The sequence below is a fragment of the Giraffa tippelskirchi genome, chromosome 5, assembly GCF_054371585.1.
Source record: "Giraffa tippelskirchi isolate mGirTip1 chromosome 5, T2T-mGirTip1v1.2.pri, whole genome shotgun sequence".
Classification (NCBI taxonomy): domain Eukaryota; kingdom Metazoa; phylum Chordata; class Mammalia; order Artiodactyla; family Giraffidae; genus Giraffa; species Giraffa tippelskirchi.
In genome coordinates, this window is record NC_137279.1 from 44,055,671 (window position 1) to 44,072,491 (window position 16,821).

Here is a 16,821-nt window from a genome sequence, read left to right on the forward strand (position 1 = left end):
AAATTTAGAACTGGAAAAACTCAAAGGGGAAAAAAAAAAGCTCAGGAAAATGTTAGAAATAAAAATTTCAGAAATTAAAGCTAGAAGGAACACAAGCAAATAATCATACAGAGAGATGATGCCTTAAATAGGTAAGAAAAACAAAATGGAAAAAACTCCTTAAAAGATTAGCAAGTCACAGATATTGAAGATGGATCAGAAGGTCCAATATACAGATAATAAGAGTCTCTGAAGGAAAAACAACCTATAATTTCAGAAAAATGCACTCTTACACCCAGGATTATTGATCCAAAACAGCTAACACCAAGATGTAAGCGACAAGTTACTTTAAAGAAGGAAAAATCATCTGGGTAGGCAAGGACAGCAAGTGACATGTAAGAAAAATAATAATAATCATGAGATTTTTCCACAATTATTATTTATACCTGAAGAAAATTGAGTAGTGTGTTAAAGATACTCAAGGGAAAATGTAAGCAACAGATTTTATATTCAACAAAATCAACTTTCAAGTGTAAAGAATACAAACTTATCTATCAAACAAGAATTTGGAAACTATTGCTCACTTAATCTCTTCCTGAGAAATCAGAAAATAACCAAAATAAGTGGAGAAATAGCACCATAAAGATTGATGATGACCATCAAACATAGTGACTCGTACAACTAAAAATGAGAGCTAAAAGGGAAATATGATATGCAATGACTATGTGCCCAGATGATACAGATAGTAACAGCTACAGAGAAGAGACCATATGCAAAACATTTGGTTTAGCTCGAAGTAGTCTGATAATTGTTATTTTAGGACTGTTGTGTATATAATGTGGGATAGGGTAAATGAATATTTGTGGGATATTTTAATTCATCCTTAATTTTCTTGAGAACCAAGATTCTTCCCCAGCCCCAAGATTCTTAATGTCTAAGAAAAAGATTAAGACCAAATACAGAACAGCTTAATTTTTTAAAATGTAGTTATAAACTTGAATTGGAAGTACTGGTAAGTTTATGAATGTATATACACACATATTATATATACATGCATATACATATATGTGTATGTGTACATACATATACCCACACATACTAAAGACCCAGAAAAAAGTAACCAATTCTGTACCAATGAGCATCCCTATCACTAGTCTTAATATACCATTTTTTACTGAAAGAAATGAGAGCTTCTTGGAAAAGTAGTCTGGAAAAGACTTATAAAAGGCAAGCCTGGGATATCTTGTTAAAACAGAAGCCTTTAGTGAGTAATATTTAATTTCAAAAATGATTAAGGAGACACCTGAAGAGGACCCCACTCTCCAAACATGGGAGAATTTGGTCTTGAAAAGATAGGAACTGTCCTTTATTTGATCCCATCATAAACATTTTTAAAAATTGGTCACCTTCAGATGACAAAGTATCAATGCATTGTCTTGAATATGGGAAAGTAAAAGGAGAAATATCAGGCATTTCCTCTATCTTTATACTGTATACTTTATACTCCAGGCAAGAAGACTGGAGTGGGTTGCCATTTCCTTCTTCAGGGGATCTTCCCAACCCAGGAATCAAACCTGGGTCTCCTGCATTGCTGGCAGATTCTTTACCAACTGAGCTACAAGGGTTGCCCATCTTTATACTGTACCCAAACAGAAGATAAATCTCTTTCTAGTGCTCTAACAATGAAAAAGAGATATCACTGTTTTGCCAACCCCAGTGGATTAATGGATTTAGGTTTAGAGTGTCAGCTGCTGCTACATTGTAACTAGACGTTTCATTTCTCTTACTGAAAGAATCCTCTAGTCTTGCCGCAGAGATGAGACATCATTTCTCTGGATCCAACTGCAGAATTGCAGGAAATACAGGGGACAGAGGAAATAGGGAACTGCAACCTGAGTGTGCGATTAGCAAAATTCAGACAGCAAGAAATTACAGATTAAATGCCCTTGGATTCTCAACGGATAAATTGTAAGGAAAGGGAGAGGAAAATTCCATATTAAAAAAAGGACAAAACTAAATTAAATTATTTAGGGATGCCCACTCTGGTGATGAGACAATAGAGAAATATAAGCAAGTGATAACTATAAAATTTAGGGTGGTGGTTACAAGGAGTTCAGTAGTGTCCTACTATTTGTGACCCCATGGACTATAGAGTTCATGGAATTCTCCAGGCCAGAATACTGGAGTGGATAGCCTTTCCCTTCTCCAAGGGATCTTCCCAACCCAGGGGTTGAACCCAGGTTTCCCGCATTATGACAAGGTTTGCTTATAATAGCTTATTAGGGTATCAATATCATAAAGTAAAATGTTGGCCTTCTAATTTATTAGGCCATTTACTTGTTTTGTGTAGCCCTTCATATTTTCTGTTTTTTTCATTTATGTAAATATTTTTTAAAATGTTTACAATGTTGCGTTGGTTTCTGCCATACAATATTTTTTTTAAATCATATTATTCTAATAGTATTCCATCAAATTGAAAATATAATCGATCGTAAGAGCCATCATTAATTTATGTACCGTTGGGAATAAACTCCATCAACTTTAAGGTACACACTGTTCTCAAAAATGTTAAAATACGTATCTTAGACTAGAGGGCCTGCCACAATTCCGTGATACCCATCCTGTGCCTTGTGCACGAAATCAAGCAACTATCCTCATTTCCAAAAGTTAACTGGACAATCAGCACCAGACAACCTCTGTTTTTGAAAGACATGAAGCAAAGCTGAGGGAAAGGTGAGGTGCAAGGTTGAAAAGATGGGATAAAGTGAAAACAAACAGAACTCAATCTCACTTCCCCATTCTCTCTTTGTTTGGGATTCCAGCTGCACACACTAGGAAGCTAGAGGTTGTCACACAGCTGTTAGTGCTGTTACGTTTACTTTCTACTCTGTTTTTCAGTTTGGGTAATTTCTATGAACCCATTTTCTAGTTAACCAATGCTTTCCCTGACTCTTCATCTGGGTTATTCTGCTTTTTGTTTTTATTACTTGTATTTCTAACTTACAGTTTCCGTCTCTCTGCTGACATTCCCCCAACCTGCTCATGCACATATGGTCCATATTTTACACAAGGCGTATTAACTATAGTTATTTTAAATACTTTGATATTTCTAGTATCTGGGTCACGTCTGAGTCTGGTTCTGTATCTCGTGTCTTGAAAGTGTTTTCATTTTCCTTGTTTTGTGTTTGTTTATCATGTTTTCTGATTGACTTGTATGCCATATATTGATATAGGAAAGTAGTGACTGAAGTAAATAATGCACTTGGAAATGAGCATGCATCTTCCACTAGGGGTTAGAGTGAGGCATTGTAAAGTCTACTCAGGAGTTGAACTGGCTTGGGTTTATTATTGCTGTGACAATAAAGCCCTCTAGTGTGGTGCTAGGGTTTTTAGTTTTGTTTGTTTGTCAGTGTTCCTGCTCTGTCTTCAGTTTTTAGCCTTCCTCATGCACTTATGTCTCAGAAGGGGTCTATCTTCAACCCTTTGCCCCTCTCCATCAGTAGACTGTTGTTGTTTATTGTTGCTTGTTTAATGACTAGATGCAGCCTGTGCTGTGCTGAGCTTAGTTGCTCAGTTGTGTCTGACTCTTTCTGACCCCATGGACTGTAGCCCACCAGGCTCCTCTGTCCATAGCATTCTCCAGGCAAGAACACTGGAGTGGGTTGCCATGCCCTCCTTCAGGAGATCTTCCCAACCCAGAGATCAAACCCAGGTCTGCCGCATTGTAGATGCATTCTTTTACGATCTGAGTCACCAGGGAAGCCCAAGAATACTGGAGTGTGTTGCCTAACCGTTCTCCAGGGGATCTTCCTGACCCAGGAGTCAAACTGGGGCCTGTTGCATTGCAGGTGGATTCTTTACCAGCTGAGCTACCAGGGAAGCCCAGATGCAGCCTGAGGGTAATGTAAAACTATATCAATTACATTTGACTTTATAATCCACTGCATAATCAATATTATCCACCTTTGTTTCTCAATCCCCAGCAAGTTCCTAGCAATATGATCAGTGTTTCAAGTTCTTATTAAATGACTTCTGGCTACCAGGCACTGCATACTGTATAGCACTTGAAGTCTTTATAAACACGTGTCTGTTTAACACTTCTTGACTCATGGCTTAGCAGGGGCAGAAGAATAATTGAATGCCAGATAGGGATCAGAAGACTTGATATATATTAATAATTCTGATTTGCCCAAAACTCTTAAGTGACCTTGGGTAAACTATTGAAACTTTGTTGTCTTCTTTTTTTTCTCATAGAACAAACATTACAGCTCCAAAATTCTGTGAACCAAACAGTAAATACTCTTGATTTATCCCTGGTGGCTCAGATGGTAAAGATTCTGCCTGCAATGCAGGAGACCCAGGTTCTAGCCCTGGGTTGGGAAGATCCCCTGGAGAAGGGAATGGCTACTCACTCTAGTATTCTTGCCTGGAGAATTCCATGGACCAAGGAGCCTGGCGAGCTACAGTCCATGGCGTTGTTAAGAGTCAGACAGGACTGAGCAACTAACACACACATTTTAAAGTCTATTCCAAAGGCTCCACAAGAGGGCAGCTCCTCCACATTGCTTAATGTCTGAAAGAATTCCACAAGTCTTTAAGTCTTTAAAAACTCACCCTTGCATACAATATTTTACTTTTGTTTCTTTTAATTGTACAAGTCAGGCACAAATATAGTCACACTTATGAAAAAAGTACCAGCGTTACAGACTAACTTCAAGTCTCTTAATTAGTACCCCCAATACTAATTTTCCCTACGTCAGGTTGTGGGTATTTTATTTTTTATGAAGTTTTATTTTCTGTGACTTCTTTAAAACAATTTCTGAAACTAACTTGTTTTAATCCACATAGGGTTTAAACATCTTTTCCTAATTTGGATAGATTAGTTTTCCTTTAATTATTCTCTTTAACTCCATAAAATGCATGTCATAATTAACTTATTTCTTAATGACATTTAGATAATGTTTTCAGTATTTAAACAATGTTGCAACAAAAATTCCTATACTGCATTTTGGAAAAAAGTGAAAATTCTCCCTCTCAAGATTTCAGAGTAATTAAGATTTGAAAGCTAATTTATTCAACCAAAAGAGGAATGTTTTAGTAATTTTACTAGCCACAAAAATATATAACAGGAAAGATATTACAGAAAAGGGGCTAGAAGAAGGAGAAACACTTGACAGCCTTCCTTGGAAAGTTTACTCCATTTCATGATATAAATCATTCTGGATGCCAGGATGCTTCATAGATATGTTTTTGTTGTAGAGAAGATTAGATCTATACAACAAATGATCCAATTAATACAGAACAGAGACAAGAAAGACTCAAGTGTGACTACCCAGTGAGGGTAGGTTCTGTGTCTTGGTTACCTCTTTGTCTTCTACACTGTGAGGGACATGTTTGATGGGAATAAGCCAGAGCTGTTTATATGTCATATACACAAGAAAAAGAAAAAAAAATGTGTCTGGTGTTACTGCATGCGTACAAGCTAAGTTACTTCAGTTGTGCCATATTCTTTGCAACCCCATGGACTGCAGCCTGCCAGGTTCCTCTGTCCATGCAATTCTCCAGGCAAGAGTACTGGAGTGGGTTTCTATTTTCTCCTTCAGGGGAATCTTCCCAGCCCAGAGAATGAACCCACGTCTCTTCTGTCTCCTGCACTGGCAGGCAGGTTCTTTTCCACTAGCGCCATCTGGGAAGCCCCTGGAGGTATTAATGGGATATAAGTTGTACCTATAGCAAATATTCCAAGAGAAATAGACAGGTTCTTCTTTGGAACTTTTTTAGAATTTGGAACCTGATTGTCCTTGAATGCGATGTGTGAAACGAAGGCAGGTAAAGAGGCAGTTGGGATGCTTTCTGTGACCAAAACTTAGAGAAAGGGATGTACAGAATATGTTTGCAGAAAAGTGAAACTAGCTTTGCCAGACCATTCTAAACATGGAGGTTTGTTAGGAGGCTACAGGACCAACGGTCAGGTGTTGTCAGGAATGTGAGTGTTGTGTGTGTGTGTGTGTGTGCTCAGTCCTGTCCTACTTTTTGCGACCCCATGGACTGTAGCCCATCATACTCTTCTGTCCATGGGATTTACCAGGCAAGAATACTTGAGTGGGTTGCCATTTCCTTCTCTAGAGGATCTTCCCAACTCAGATCAAAGCAGCATTTCTAGCATCTTCTGCATTAGCAGGCAGATTCTCTACCACTGTGCCAAACCATACATTAGAATAAATAAGAGGTGGAGAAGCAAGAATTTGCCTAGAATCTTAAAAATAATGGGCTTGGAACTCCCTCTGTGGCTGATCTCATCAAAGCCTGCCACCTCTCCAACCTAGTTTTCAAACTGTGGTCCAAACTCACATTAGGCTTATTTTCCCCTTTCTATTTCCCTGTGTCTATGGGATGCTTTGATGTCAGAAGAGTTTAATTTTTTTCCCATAAGACACAAACACCTGAAAATTTGACTCATTAAAGGAGACCAAGGATTATGGCAGTGGATTTTTGGAGCTGTGGGGCAGGACCTTAAATCATTTACACTTACCCCCATAGGACCTGGAGGCAGGCTACTCACCTTTATTCTGGGATGCCATCTTTTGATTTCTGAAGAGATCATCTGTGATGATATTTGGGGACTAAAGGAAGAAATAGTCTTTGGAGGTATTGAAGGGGTATTCTTTTTTATAAACTTAAAGTGTTTAATACCTACATTTGGAGGTATTGAGGGGGTATTCTTCATTTTGATCTGAACTTTAAAGGTTTGTACACTGGAATGACAGTGTCTGGCCCTTTAAGAACTGTGTAGATGAGGAAGTTGCCAGAGAAATGTTTAAGAAAATATTTCCCCTTAGAGCACAATATTTTCTACTCCCAGCTTTTCAACTTAAAATTCAAGAACACGTTAGCAGCATGGTTTTTTGTGTTGTTCAAATTCTACCACCTGTGCAATCCAGAGCATGTTACTTTGTTTCTCTGAGCTTCAGTTCTCTTTTCCAGAAGAAATGAGAAAATATAGGTAGTAATTAACAAATACAGTGTCAAACACAATGTGTGCTCCCTGCCTATTCCAATGAGGGAAATAGTGACGATGAAGACATTTGTGGTATTGATAAACCAAGTCTATTGTCCAGACTGACCTTGTCTTTTTCACATGCCATTACCCCTCTGATCCTCAAGCTGTTCATCAATTAAATGGTGACAACATTAACTTACACTTTTTGAGTTGTATGTACAAGCGATTGTTGTAAGTGTTTGCATATATTAACTAATTCATTTGATGCTTACAGTCCCCCAGAGTAGATATTGTTTTTATTTTACACACAGGGTAACTGAGGCAGAGAGAGAAGTTGGTTGTATCAATTGCCACAAGGTCACACAGCTAGTAAGTAAAAGATCCAGAGGTCAGCCCCAAGTGGTATGTTTTTTGCTTGTTGTTGTTTTGGTCACCAAGTTATATCTGACTCTTTGCGACCCCATGGATGTAGACCACCTTGGGATTTCCTGTCCTTGGGATTTCCTAGGCAAGAATATTAGAGTGGATTGCCATTTACTTTTCCAAGTATGTATATGTGTACCAAATGGTATGCATACTATTTTTGTGGAATATTAAAATGTAAAATTAATAAGGGACATAGTAGTTGCTTGGAATATAATCACTATGTTGGAGAAAGTAGTGATTATGATAGAGGCCTCTCTATAGGTACAGTTATATGATTAATGTTCATCAATGGAATATGAGTGAACACTATGAGATATTACCACGTTAAACACTTTAAGTCTGACAAGGCTAAGTGTAAGTGTCTTTTCCACCTATTTTTCTCACCTAAAATTGTGGAAACAAAGGACCTTGAGGTGACAGAATTTCAAGTGTACAGCAGCATGTGCACCTGAATTTCTTCTGAAACAATGCCAAACAGGGAGTCTCCTACCTGTATTGGAGTGCGATGTGGGTAAAAATCAACTTTTTTTTATGTTTATCTATTACAATTAGGGGGCTTCCCTGGTGGCTCAGCAGTAAAGAATCTGCCTGCAATGCCAGAGATGCGGGTTTGATCCCTGGGTCAGGAAGACCCTCTGGAGAAGGAACTGGAAACCCACTCCAGTGTTCTTGCCTGGGAAATCTCATAAACAGAGGAGCCTGGAGGGGCTACAGTCCATGGGATGGCAAAGAGTTGTACTTGACTTAGCTTGTGGACTTGACTAAGTTGTGTTCGACTCTTTGCCACCCCATAAACTGCAGCACACCAGGCTTCCCTGTCCTTCACTATCTCCCCGAGTTTGCTCAAACTCATATCCATTGAGTCGGTGATGCTATCTAACCATCTCATTCTTCTGCCAACCCCTTATCCTCTTGTTCAATCTTTCCCAGCATCAGGATATTTTCCAGTAAGTCAGCTCTTCACATCAGGTGGCCAAAGTATTGGAACTTCAGCCTTAGCATCAGTCCTCCCAATGAATATTCAGGACTGATTTCCTTTAGGATTGACTGGTTTGATCTCCTTATAGTCCAAGGACTTAAGAGTCTCCTTAAGTCCAAGACTCAAGAGTCTTCTCCAGCACTACAATTCAAAGGCAGCAATTCTTCAGTTCTCAGTATTCTTTACGGTCCATCTCTAACATCCATACCTGACTACTGGAAAAACCATAGCTTTGACTATACGGACCTTTTTGGCAAAGTAATGTCCCTGATTTTTAACCATTAAATGGCAATAATGATTATTTTTCTCAAGTATAAGTATCTAGGAAAGAAAAATATCATAAAGTTAATATGAAATACGTAAGATTCTTTCTTCTTGAGCAATAAAAAGACATTTTGAAAGCCCAGAGCTTAAGGGATTGGTTAGATGATATTGAATGGAGATGAGAAGGAAGGCAAAACCAAGAAAGGGAAGAGAAAAGGGCCTCAAGTCAATCATGTCTCTGTGGAAGACTGTCAGACCATAACAGGATGCCAGCACCTCTAGTCATTGCCCCAACCTACTCCCACGCCTGCATAGAGTCCAGGAAGGACATTGTCTATGGAGGAATGGCCCTAGGATCCGCAAGCCTTCTAAGACACTCTTCTGACTAGTGAGGCCAAGTTCCCTCTCCTCCCTGTGGACTCAAGGACTCAGAGTGAGTCCAGCAACTGAATGAAATCCTAGCTTCCTGTTATTGTTCTTTAGTTACTAAGTCACTTCTGACTCTTTGGTGACTCCATGAACTGTATCCTGACAGGCTTCTCTGTGGAATTTTCCAGGCAAGGAATACTGGAGTGGGTGGCATTTCCTTCTCCAGGGGATCCTCCTGACCCAGAGACTGAACCTGCATCTCCTGCATTGGCAGGTGGATTTTTTACCAGGAAAGCCTACCTAGCTTCCTAGGCAGGAGAAAAGGCAAAAAAATAGTTTTAATGAAGAAGTTTTAAGTAGTGAAAGTGAAAGTCTCTCAATGTGTCCAACTCTTTGTGACCCCATGGACTATCCAGTCCATGGAATTCTCTAGGCCAGAATACTGGAGTGGGTAGCTGTCCCTTCTCCAGGGGATCTTCCCAACCCAGGGATCGAACAGAGATCTCTCGCATTGCAGGTGGATTCTTTACCAGCTGAGCCACAAGGGAAGCCCATAAAAGAGCAGAATAACCTACTTTTCTTTGTGTCCCTCAAAAAACCTAGAGAATATTTGGCTTTTTCTATGTCATCATCATTAGGCTGAAGACTTCAATGTCCAGTGTTCTGCATGGAACGGAACCAGGTATGACCCATGAAAATCATGGTATCTTCAGAGACAGTGGAAGAAATCCAAATGGTCTTATTTATTCTTAGGTCATATCTGAATAAGATGGCAGGACTGCTGTGCTCCTGGATGTAAGGTAAGGAGGTGATCAGCATCAAATGGGGAAGCTGAATCACTAGAACCATAATTAATGCATAAAAGAAGCACAATCAGGTGAAACACCCTGATCTGAGAATAAGGAGAACTGGGTCCATCTATCCATTTGACCAGTGAGTCAGTTTCCATGGATCTCAGTTTCATCATCTTTTAAATGCAAGATCCTGAGAATAATAATCAGTGTTCTACACACATTCCTAGACCTGTAAAAATATGAACAAAATATGCTGGAAAGCTGCAGAGTGCTATACTACTTTGATACATATCTGGATTTTAATGCTGGCTTTACATATTTTTATCTAGACAAATTGTTCAAACTTTTCGGAATACCTGTTAATATTTCTTACTGTGAAAAATAGCAATATGTTTCAGGGTAAGGTGAATCACTCTTCAATTTGCTTCATTACTGTAGTGTTACAATGTCCTCGCATGAAACTGTTTCTATCCGTAACTTCTTAGCTTAGGCTCATAGGACCATTTATAGGGAGGACCAGTGCTTTTTGTTTTAGTCACTGTTGTGTCGGACTCTTTGCCACCCCATGGACTGTAGCCCACAAGGCTCCTCTGTTTATGGAATCTTCCAGGCAAGAATACTGGTGTGGATTGCCATTTCCTTCTCCAGGGGATCTTCCTGATCCAGGGATCGAACCCTCATCTCCTGCAATGGCAGGCAGATTTTTACCTCTGAGCCACCAGGGAAGCCTCGATGACCAATGAATGACATTGTAAATTTTAATTTCTTTAGCAAAAACAAAATTTTTAAATAGTAGTGAGCGAAGTTGACTTTCTTGAACCAGCAACCAGGTGGCTGTTTCATTTCCTTTCTCAGAACTGACCTCCTCCTGCCCAGGGAGGGGGAATGGGGAGAAGGGAGGGTTGGAGAAGGCTGATGTCACACAGCCCTACATAAAAGCCTCCTCTGGGCTCCTGCCGGCAGTTTGGAAGCAGCTGGAAGGATGAATTAGGTCCTGGTGGTAAGACTTTTTTTTTTTTTTCCCAGGCAGACACAGACACAACTGTTGAGCAAAATGCAGACTCCACAGAAAAGCCCAAGCCTCAGACCTTTCAAGCAGAGGAAGAGCTTAGGTAAAGCTCTCAGAATAGCTGTCTGGGTTTTGGCCCTTGAGACAGCGAGAGAAGGTACAGACTTCTGTATATGCTGATGTGCTCATTTAGTCTTAAATGTTCACAGCAACCAGAAGAGAGGAAGTTGCTGGAATCAGAGTGAAGTTCCCAGGCAAGATCCCGGTAAGACTCCATTGTCCTGGGGAGTGGGGGTGGGGGTGAGGGCTGGGATTAGGGGCAGGAGGGCTGTGAGATCCTATTCTTTGCAAAACCAAAACCCAGCCAATGACCTCCTTCTTTCTAGTCCAAGTTCCTAAGACATAGAAAACTGAGGTGTATCCTTTGACATTTGCTTCAGAGGAGATTCAAGTTAAAACCCTTGACAGGTGATAGTGGAGCGCTACCCCAGGGAGAAGTTCCTGCCCCGGCTGGACAAGACCAAGTTCCTGGTCCCACAGGAACTGACCATGACCCAGTTCCTCAGTGTTATTCGGTAGGTAGCCAAGTGCCTGTGGGGGTGTGTGTTGTGCGGGCTTGGGCGTTTGGAACAGTGAGAGATGGGATGTGCAGAGCGAAGGAGAATGATTTGTGCTTCCCCTTTCTCTTCAACTATGCCTTTCTGTGTGTGTGTGTGTGTGTGTGGCTGTCCTGCATCTTCGTTGCTGTGTGGGCTTTACTCTAGTTGTGGCCAGTGGAGGCTACTCTCTAGTTCTGGTGCACGGGCTTCTCATTGTGGTGGCTTCTCTTGCTGATGAGCATGGTTCTAGGGTGTGTGGGCTTTAGTAGTTGCATCACATGGGCTCAGTAGTTGTGGCTCCCGGGCTCTAGAGCACAGGCTCAGTACCTGTGGTGCAAGGGCTTAGTTGCTCTTTGACATGTGGCATCTTCCAGGACCAGGAATTGAAGAACCTGTGTCTCCTGCATTGGCAGGCGGACTCTTGGACTCTTTACCACTGAGCCACCAGGGGAGCCCCAACTATGCTTTTAAAAAGGATGATCTCATGAGTAACCAATTTTAAAATGATGTCAAATATATTGCTACCACCCTAAAATAAGTGAGTGCTCCCAATATTGATGTATCAGCTATTTTTTCCTTTGTTTCCACATTTTACTGGTACTGTGCTTTAATTTCTGCCTTCAAATTTCTCTAAGAATTTTTCAGAGGAACCTTTAGAAACTGGTCCAAAGCCCTGTTTTCAGCTATTTTAAAAGCCCAGTGACAGCATTTTACCTCTAAATATTTTCCCCCTTGTGGCTGGGAGGGAATTTGGGATAGGAAAATGCACTGTCCACCTGCTGAATCACCAAGCAGGAGAACCACACCTTCCTCACATCCTTCTTTCTTCCATTCAGAACAAGGAAAGGTGTAGAGTAAAACCAGTGTTGCTGACTTTGAAGCTTAAGGGATTGAAGTTGTCATCTGCCAGCTGGACTCAATAAAAAATGATATGAAACCAAAAATAGCTGACTAAGGGCTCCATAAACATGGCTGGTATGTGAGTCTCCCTGTGCTGAAAACAACCTCTCAAAAGTTTTGGCTGATGCAGACAGTTTCATCTGAGAATTTATTATGATTTTTTAAAAAATGAGCTCTTTCAGAAGACCCTGCATTCTTCTCAGACCTACTTAAGGGTTAGGTTAATCCATGGAAATTGGGGCAACTCAAGGAGAGCCACAGTCGGGTCTAGACCCCTCCTTCTGTCAGCATACAGGCTGCTGGGGCACAGCATGGCTTCACCAAAAAGTGAGTTTTGACACAACTTCCTCCTTTTTTCCATGCAGGTACACCTCCAGTTATCATACTCTTCATCCTTCATCCTAATAATTTTGAATCTTTGTGTGTATGTTAGTCACTCAGTCATGTCCAACTCTTTCCAACCCCCTGGACTGTAGCTCACCAGGCTCCTCTGTCCATGGGATTTCCCAGACAAGAATACTGGAGTGGGTTGCCATTTCCTTCTCCAGAGGATCTCCCCGACCCTGGAGAACCTGGTCTCCTGCATTGCAAGCAGATTCTTTACCATCTGAGCCACCAGGGAAGCTGTTGAATCTTTACATTAAATCATAATGGGTGCTTAATATCAATGTGTTTAGATGACTTGAATCTTAACATTAAGTCATTAAACACACTGATATTAAGCACACATTATGTATCATGCCCTGTGCTGGGAGCTGCACAAAGAGCAATGAAACATACAGACCCAAAGTCCTACGCTAAACAACATTCAAATTAGAGTTTTCACTCTTGGAGACCCCTCACCCTTAATAAAATGAGACCATAGTGGAAGAAGAAAGGAGATGAAGGTGCAATGTGGGAATATAGAAGCCCCATCTTCAGATCTACTCTTTCCATGTAGAACAGGCATTTGCTCACCACACGAGAGCAGTGCAATGGTCAGGGTTTGGTCTTTGGATTATCCAGTGTTAGTTAACCAGATTCTGAAACTACTTCCTCTCCCACCCACCACATAAATTTAACTCCTCCTAGCTAAGACTAGGGGTGTAATGTCTGTACCTCTAAGGTCTGGATGGAGGGTGGTCAGACAGGGCAAGCCACTGCCAACAGATTCATCTTGCTCTGCTACTAAAACAATTCAGAACTCCTATGAATCTAGCCAAACACGGCTGCTTCTCTGCATCCACAACCCAAGGGGAGGGATTTATACTTTTGCATAGTAATGTTTTTCCAAATGGGCTTCCTTGGTGGCTCAGATGGTAAAGCGTCTGCCTGCAATGCAGGAGACCCGGGTTCAATCCCTGCCCATGTTGCTCAGTGGTAAAGACTATGCCTGCCAATGCAGAAGATGCAGGTTTGATCTCTGGGTCCAGGAGGAAATGGCAACCCACTCCAGTATTCTTGCCTGGAGAATCCCCATGGACACAGGAACCTGGGAGCTATAATCCATGGGGTGGCAAAGAGTAGGACACAACTTAGCAACTAAACAACAACAACCTTTTTCAAATGTCACCCCAAAGCTGCTTAACTGACATGTCAAAATACACAGCATTATGTGTTTTCTTTGCACCACTCAGGAAATTCTTAACTTAAAATTCATAGCAAACTGAGGCATATTTACTTAGCATTTTTGAGCTAAGAATATTTTTTCTAGTTTTTAATGGGATGGTCTCACAGTCTGGGCTCATCTATGAGTTTGAAGACATTTCAAATCTCCAGAAAAATGAACAATCTTTTAGCCAGTTTCTAATAAATTTATCTTATTTACTGCAGAGAGATAGAGAGCTACGATAGGCAGATTCTTTGATTTCTTTTATTATTATATTTTTAATTGTGATAAAACATTATTTTAATCATTTTTAAGCGAGCAAATCATGGCTTTAAGTACATTCACATTGTTGTGCAACCATTATCAGTATCCATCTCATCTTCCCAAAGGAAAACTCCGTCCCCATTAAAGACTGCTTTTCCCATCCTCTCCTCCCCTAATCCCTGGAAACCAGCATTCTACCTTCTATCTCTATGAATTTGACTATGCTAGGTACCTCATGCAAGTGGGATCATATGGTATCCTTTTGTGACTGACTTATTTCACTGAACATACTGTCCTTAAAATTCATCCATATTGTAGCATTTACTTGTCAGAATTTCCTTCCTTTTTTTAGGGTGATTAATACTCCATTGATGGATGGACCACGTTTGGTTTATCTATTTACATGTTGACGGACACTTGGGTTGCTTCCATCAGATTCTTTAGCTTCTGTGCCTTAGTTTATCGTTATTAGGGAATGAAATGGAACAAAGACTGAAGTTGTATATAAAAAAGTTAAGTAGAGACTTTCCACTTTCCTTGCGGTCAGTAATTAATAATCTGCATGCCAATGCAGGGGGCGCAGGTTTGACCCCTTGTCTGGGAACTAAGATCCCACATGCCTTGGGGCAACTAAGCCTGTGCAACCCAGCTGCTGAAGCCTTAGGGCCCTAGAGCCAGCGCTCCACAAAAAGAGAAGTCATCCTAATGAGAAGCCGAGGAACAGCAACTAGAGAGTAGCCCCTGCTTGCCACAACTGGAGAAAGCATGCACGCAGTAACGAAAACCCAGTACAGACAAAAATAAAGAAATAAAAATTTTCAAAAAAGGTAATGACCAGATATAAATTCCTGTTTTAGCAGTCACTAGTATAAGCAAGCAAATAGATATAAATGACACTTTGAAAGACTCTGGGGAGCAGCAAGATTGGAAGTTAGACTGCCTGTGAGTCTAGAGTAATGTTTCAGGGCAAGTTCTGCCTGCCTCACGGTCTTACAGATTCCTGGGCTGCTTCCAAGATCTACTAAACCAAAACCTGTGGGATGGAGTCCACTTTCAACAGGACTCTCCTACGTAATTCTAAAGTTTGAGGGTAAAGCCCTGGAGTAGAGAGGTGGGGGCATCTTGGGTAGATAGGCTTACACTGGCCAAATAAATGTAAGAAAGGCTGTGGGTCATTCCCTTCCAGGTTAACTTTTTCCCTTCCAGGTTAATTTTTCCCCTTCCTGCCCCCCGCACACCCTCTTCTCCAACCCAGGAGCCGCATGGTCCTAGGGGCCACTGAAGCCTTTTACTTGCTGGTGAACAACAAGAGCCTGGGAAGTATGAATGTGACCATGGCAGAGATCTACAGGGACTACAAGGACGAGGATGGCTTTGTGTACATGACCTATGCCTCCCAGGAGATGTTTGGCTGCTTGGGGTCAGCAGCCCCCGAGGATGGCAGCAGCCTTGGGGAGGACAGGCCCTGCCATCCTCTCTAGCACGTGTCCTCTAACCATTGAGTTCACAGTGCAGGAGGCACGGATTGCTTTCTGTGTGTGCGGTGATGATCCGGGGGCAAAGCCCCCTGCAGTGATCAGCACCAACCATGACAGAGAGGCAAGACCTGCCGTGTTTCCTTTTTTGTGCTCACCCTCTTTGGTGGCCCTTGAAAATTTTGGAAATAGTCTTTTCTGAGAAGGAAGTAGTTAACTTGTGCAATGAGCTGGGGAGGTATTTTAAGTGTTTCCTGTGATGGAGGCCAAGCTGGAGGCCCTGGAGGTCTGTGATCTGCCTTGGTGGGCAGGAGTCCTGAGTATGCTTGGGCGTGGAGACCCTGTGACCTATAGTTGGTCTCCATGGAGCCTGGTGCAGCCATCCTGAACTGCCTCATTTGGGAGTGGTGGGGTGGGGGAGGCGGGTGGAATGACTGCAGAGGGGAAGTGGCCTTATCTATGTCATTAAAGAGATTATTGTTATTTCCACAGCATTCACTTGACTTGGTTGTTTCCCCTCATGTTCTTTTATTCTGTCTGTGCCCCTCATAGATTTATGCCAAAGTGGTGACTGCTCAGTTTCAAATAATTTATAGAAGTTTGTGAGTGTTGTTTCTTTGGAGCATCTGAGCTGATTGCCAGCATGCCCATGGCTGAGAAGGGGCTGAGAGCAGTGCCCACAACAGCGCATTTTGTGAGTGCACACAAAGGGTGACAGGTGACAACAGAGAGCATACTTCTTGGTGGATGCCTCCTGCAGAGGAGTACTCAGTGGCTACTTTAACAACGGGAGCCTGCCCATCCTGCCCACCTCACACTGCAGCTTAGAAGTGGATCTGGAGCTTTTATACCAACAACTAGGGAGCAGACCCTGCCCCTGACAGGGCTGTGACAACCACAGAACAAAGAGAAGGCCCCGACCAATATTCAGGGAAGGCTTGGATCACCACAACACCAATTATATCCCCAACCCAGGGGATAAGGGCCAACAAACACCGAGGAAAGATGTGGTAGGCATCCATAGTAAAAACAGACTTTGCATCAAAAATACTAGACTCACACAGGCTACACAGGGACACTCTCACATAGAAAGAGTCTCAGACTCTCTCACTGATTTCCTGTTGCCAAGCGTCTGATAGGAGGAGTTTCTTGGTTCTTCAGGCATCATAGGGCTT

At 41.6% G+C, this 16,821-nt stretch overlaps 1 protein-coding gene across 8 annotated transcripts; it reads left to right on the top strand.

Annotated features, from left to right (window-relative positions):
• Positions 1–5,760: 5,760 nt before the first annotated feature.
• MAP1LC3C (microtubule associated protein 1 light chain 3 gamma) lies at positions 5,761–16,140 on the top strand. Of its 8 annotated transcripts, none has more exons than XM_081492909.1 (8): positions 5,761–5,808; positions 6,520–6,627; positions 7,291–7,348; positions 9,771–9,817; positions 10,838–10,923; positions 11,030–11,085; positions 11,289–11,395; positions 15,427–16,140. In XM_081492909.1, the coding sequence occupies exons 5-8, from the start codon at positions 10,866–10,868 to the stop codon at positions 15,650–15,652; spliced, it is 447 nt and encodes a 148-aa protein (XP_081349035.1). In that variant the 5' UTR covers positions 5,761–5,808; positions 6,520–6,627; positions 7,291–7,348; positions 9,771–9,817; positions 10,838–10,865; the 3' UTR covers positions 15,653–16,140. The 8 variants fall into 8 exon arrangements, with proteins under 8 accessions (XP_081349035.1, XP_081349038.1, XP_081349037.1 ...); XM_081492912.1 differs by lacking the exon at positions 6,520–6,627 and adding an exon at positions 9,656–9,699 and having other exon boundaries at positions 5,777–5,808; XM_081492910.1 differs by having other exon boundaries at positions 5,783–5,965.
• Positions 16,141–16,821: the final 681 nt, after the last annotated feature.

What these genes read in the sequence shown, in the direction of transcription:
- MAP1LC3C (XM_081492907.1), top strand. An exon ending in TCTGCATGGAACGGAACCAG is followed by an intron (nt 9,700 to 10,837) that starts GTATGACCCATG and finishes TTTTTTTCCCAG; the next exon opens with GCAGACACAGACACAACTGT. An exon ending in CAGTTCCTCAGTGTTATTCG is followed by an intron (nt 11,396 to 15,426) that starts GTAGGTAGCCAA and finishes TCTCCAACCCAG; the next exon opens with GAGCCGCATGGTCCTAGGGG.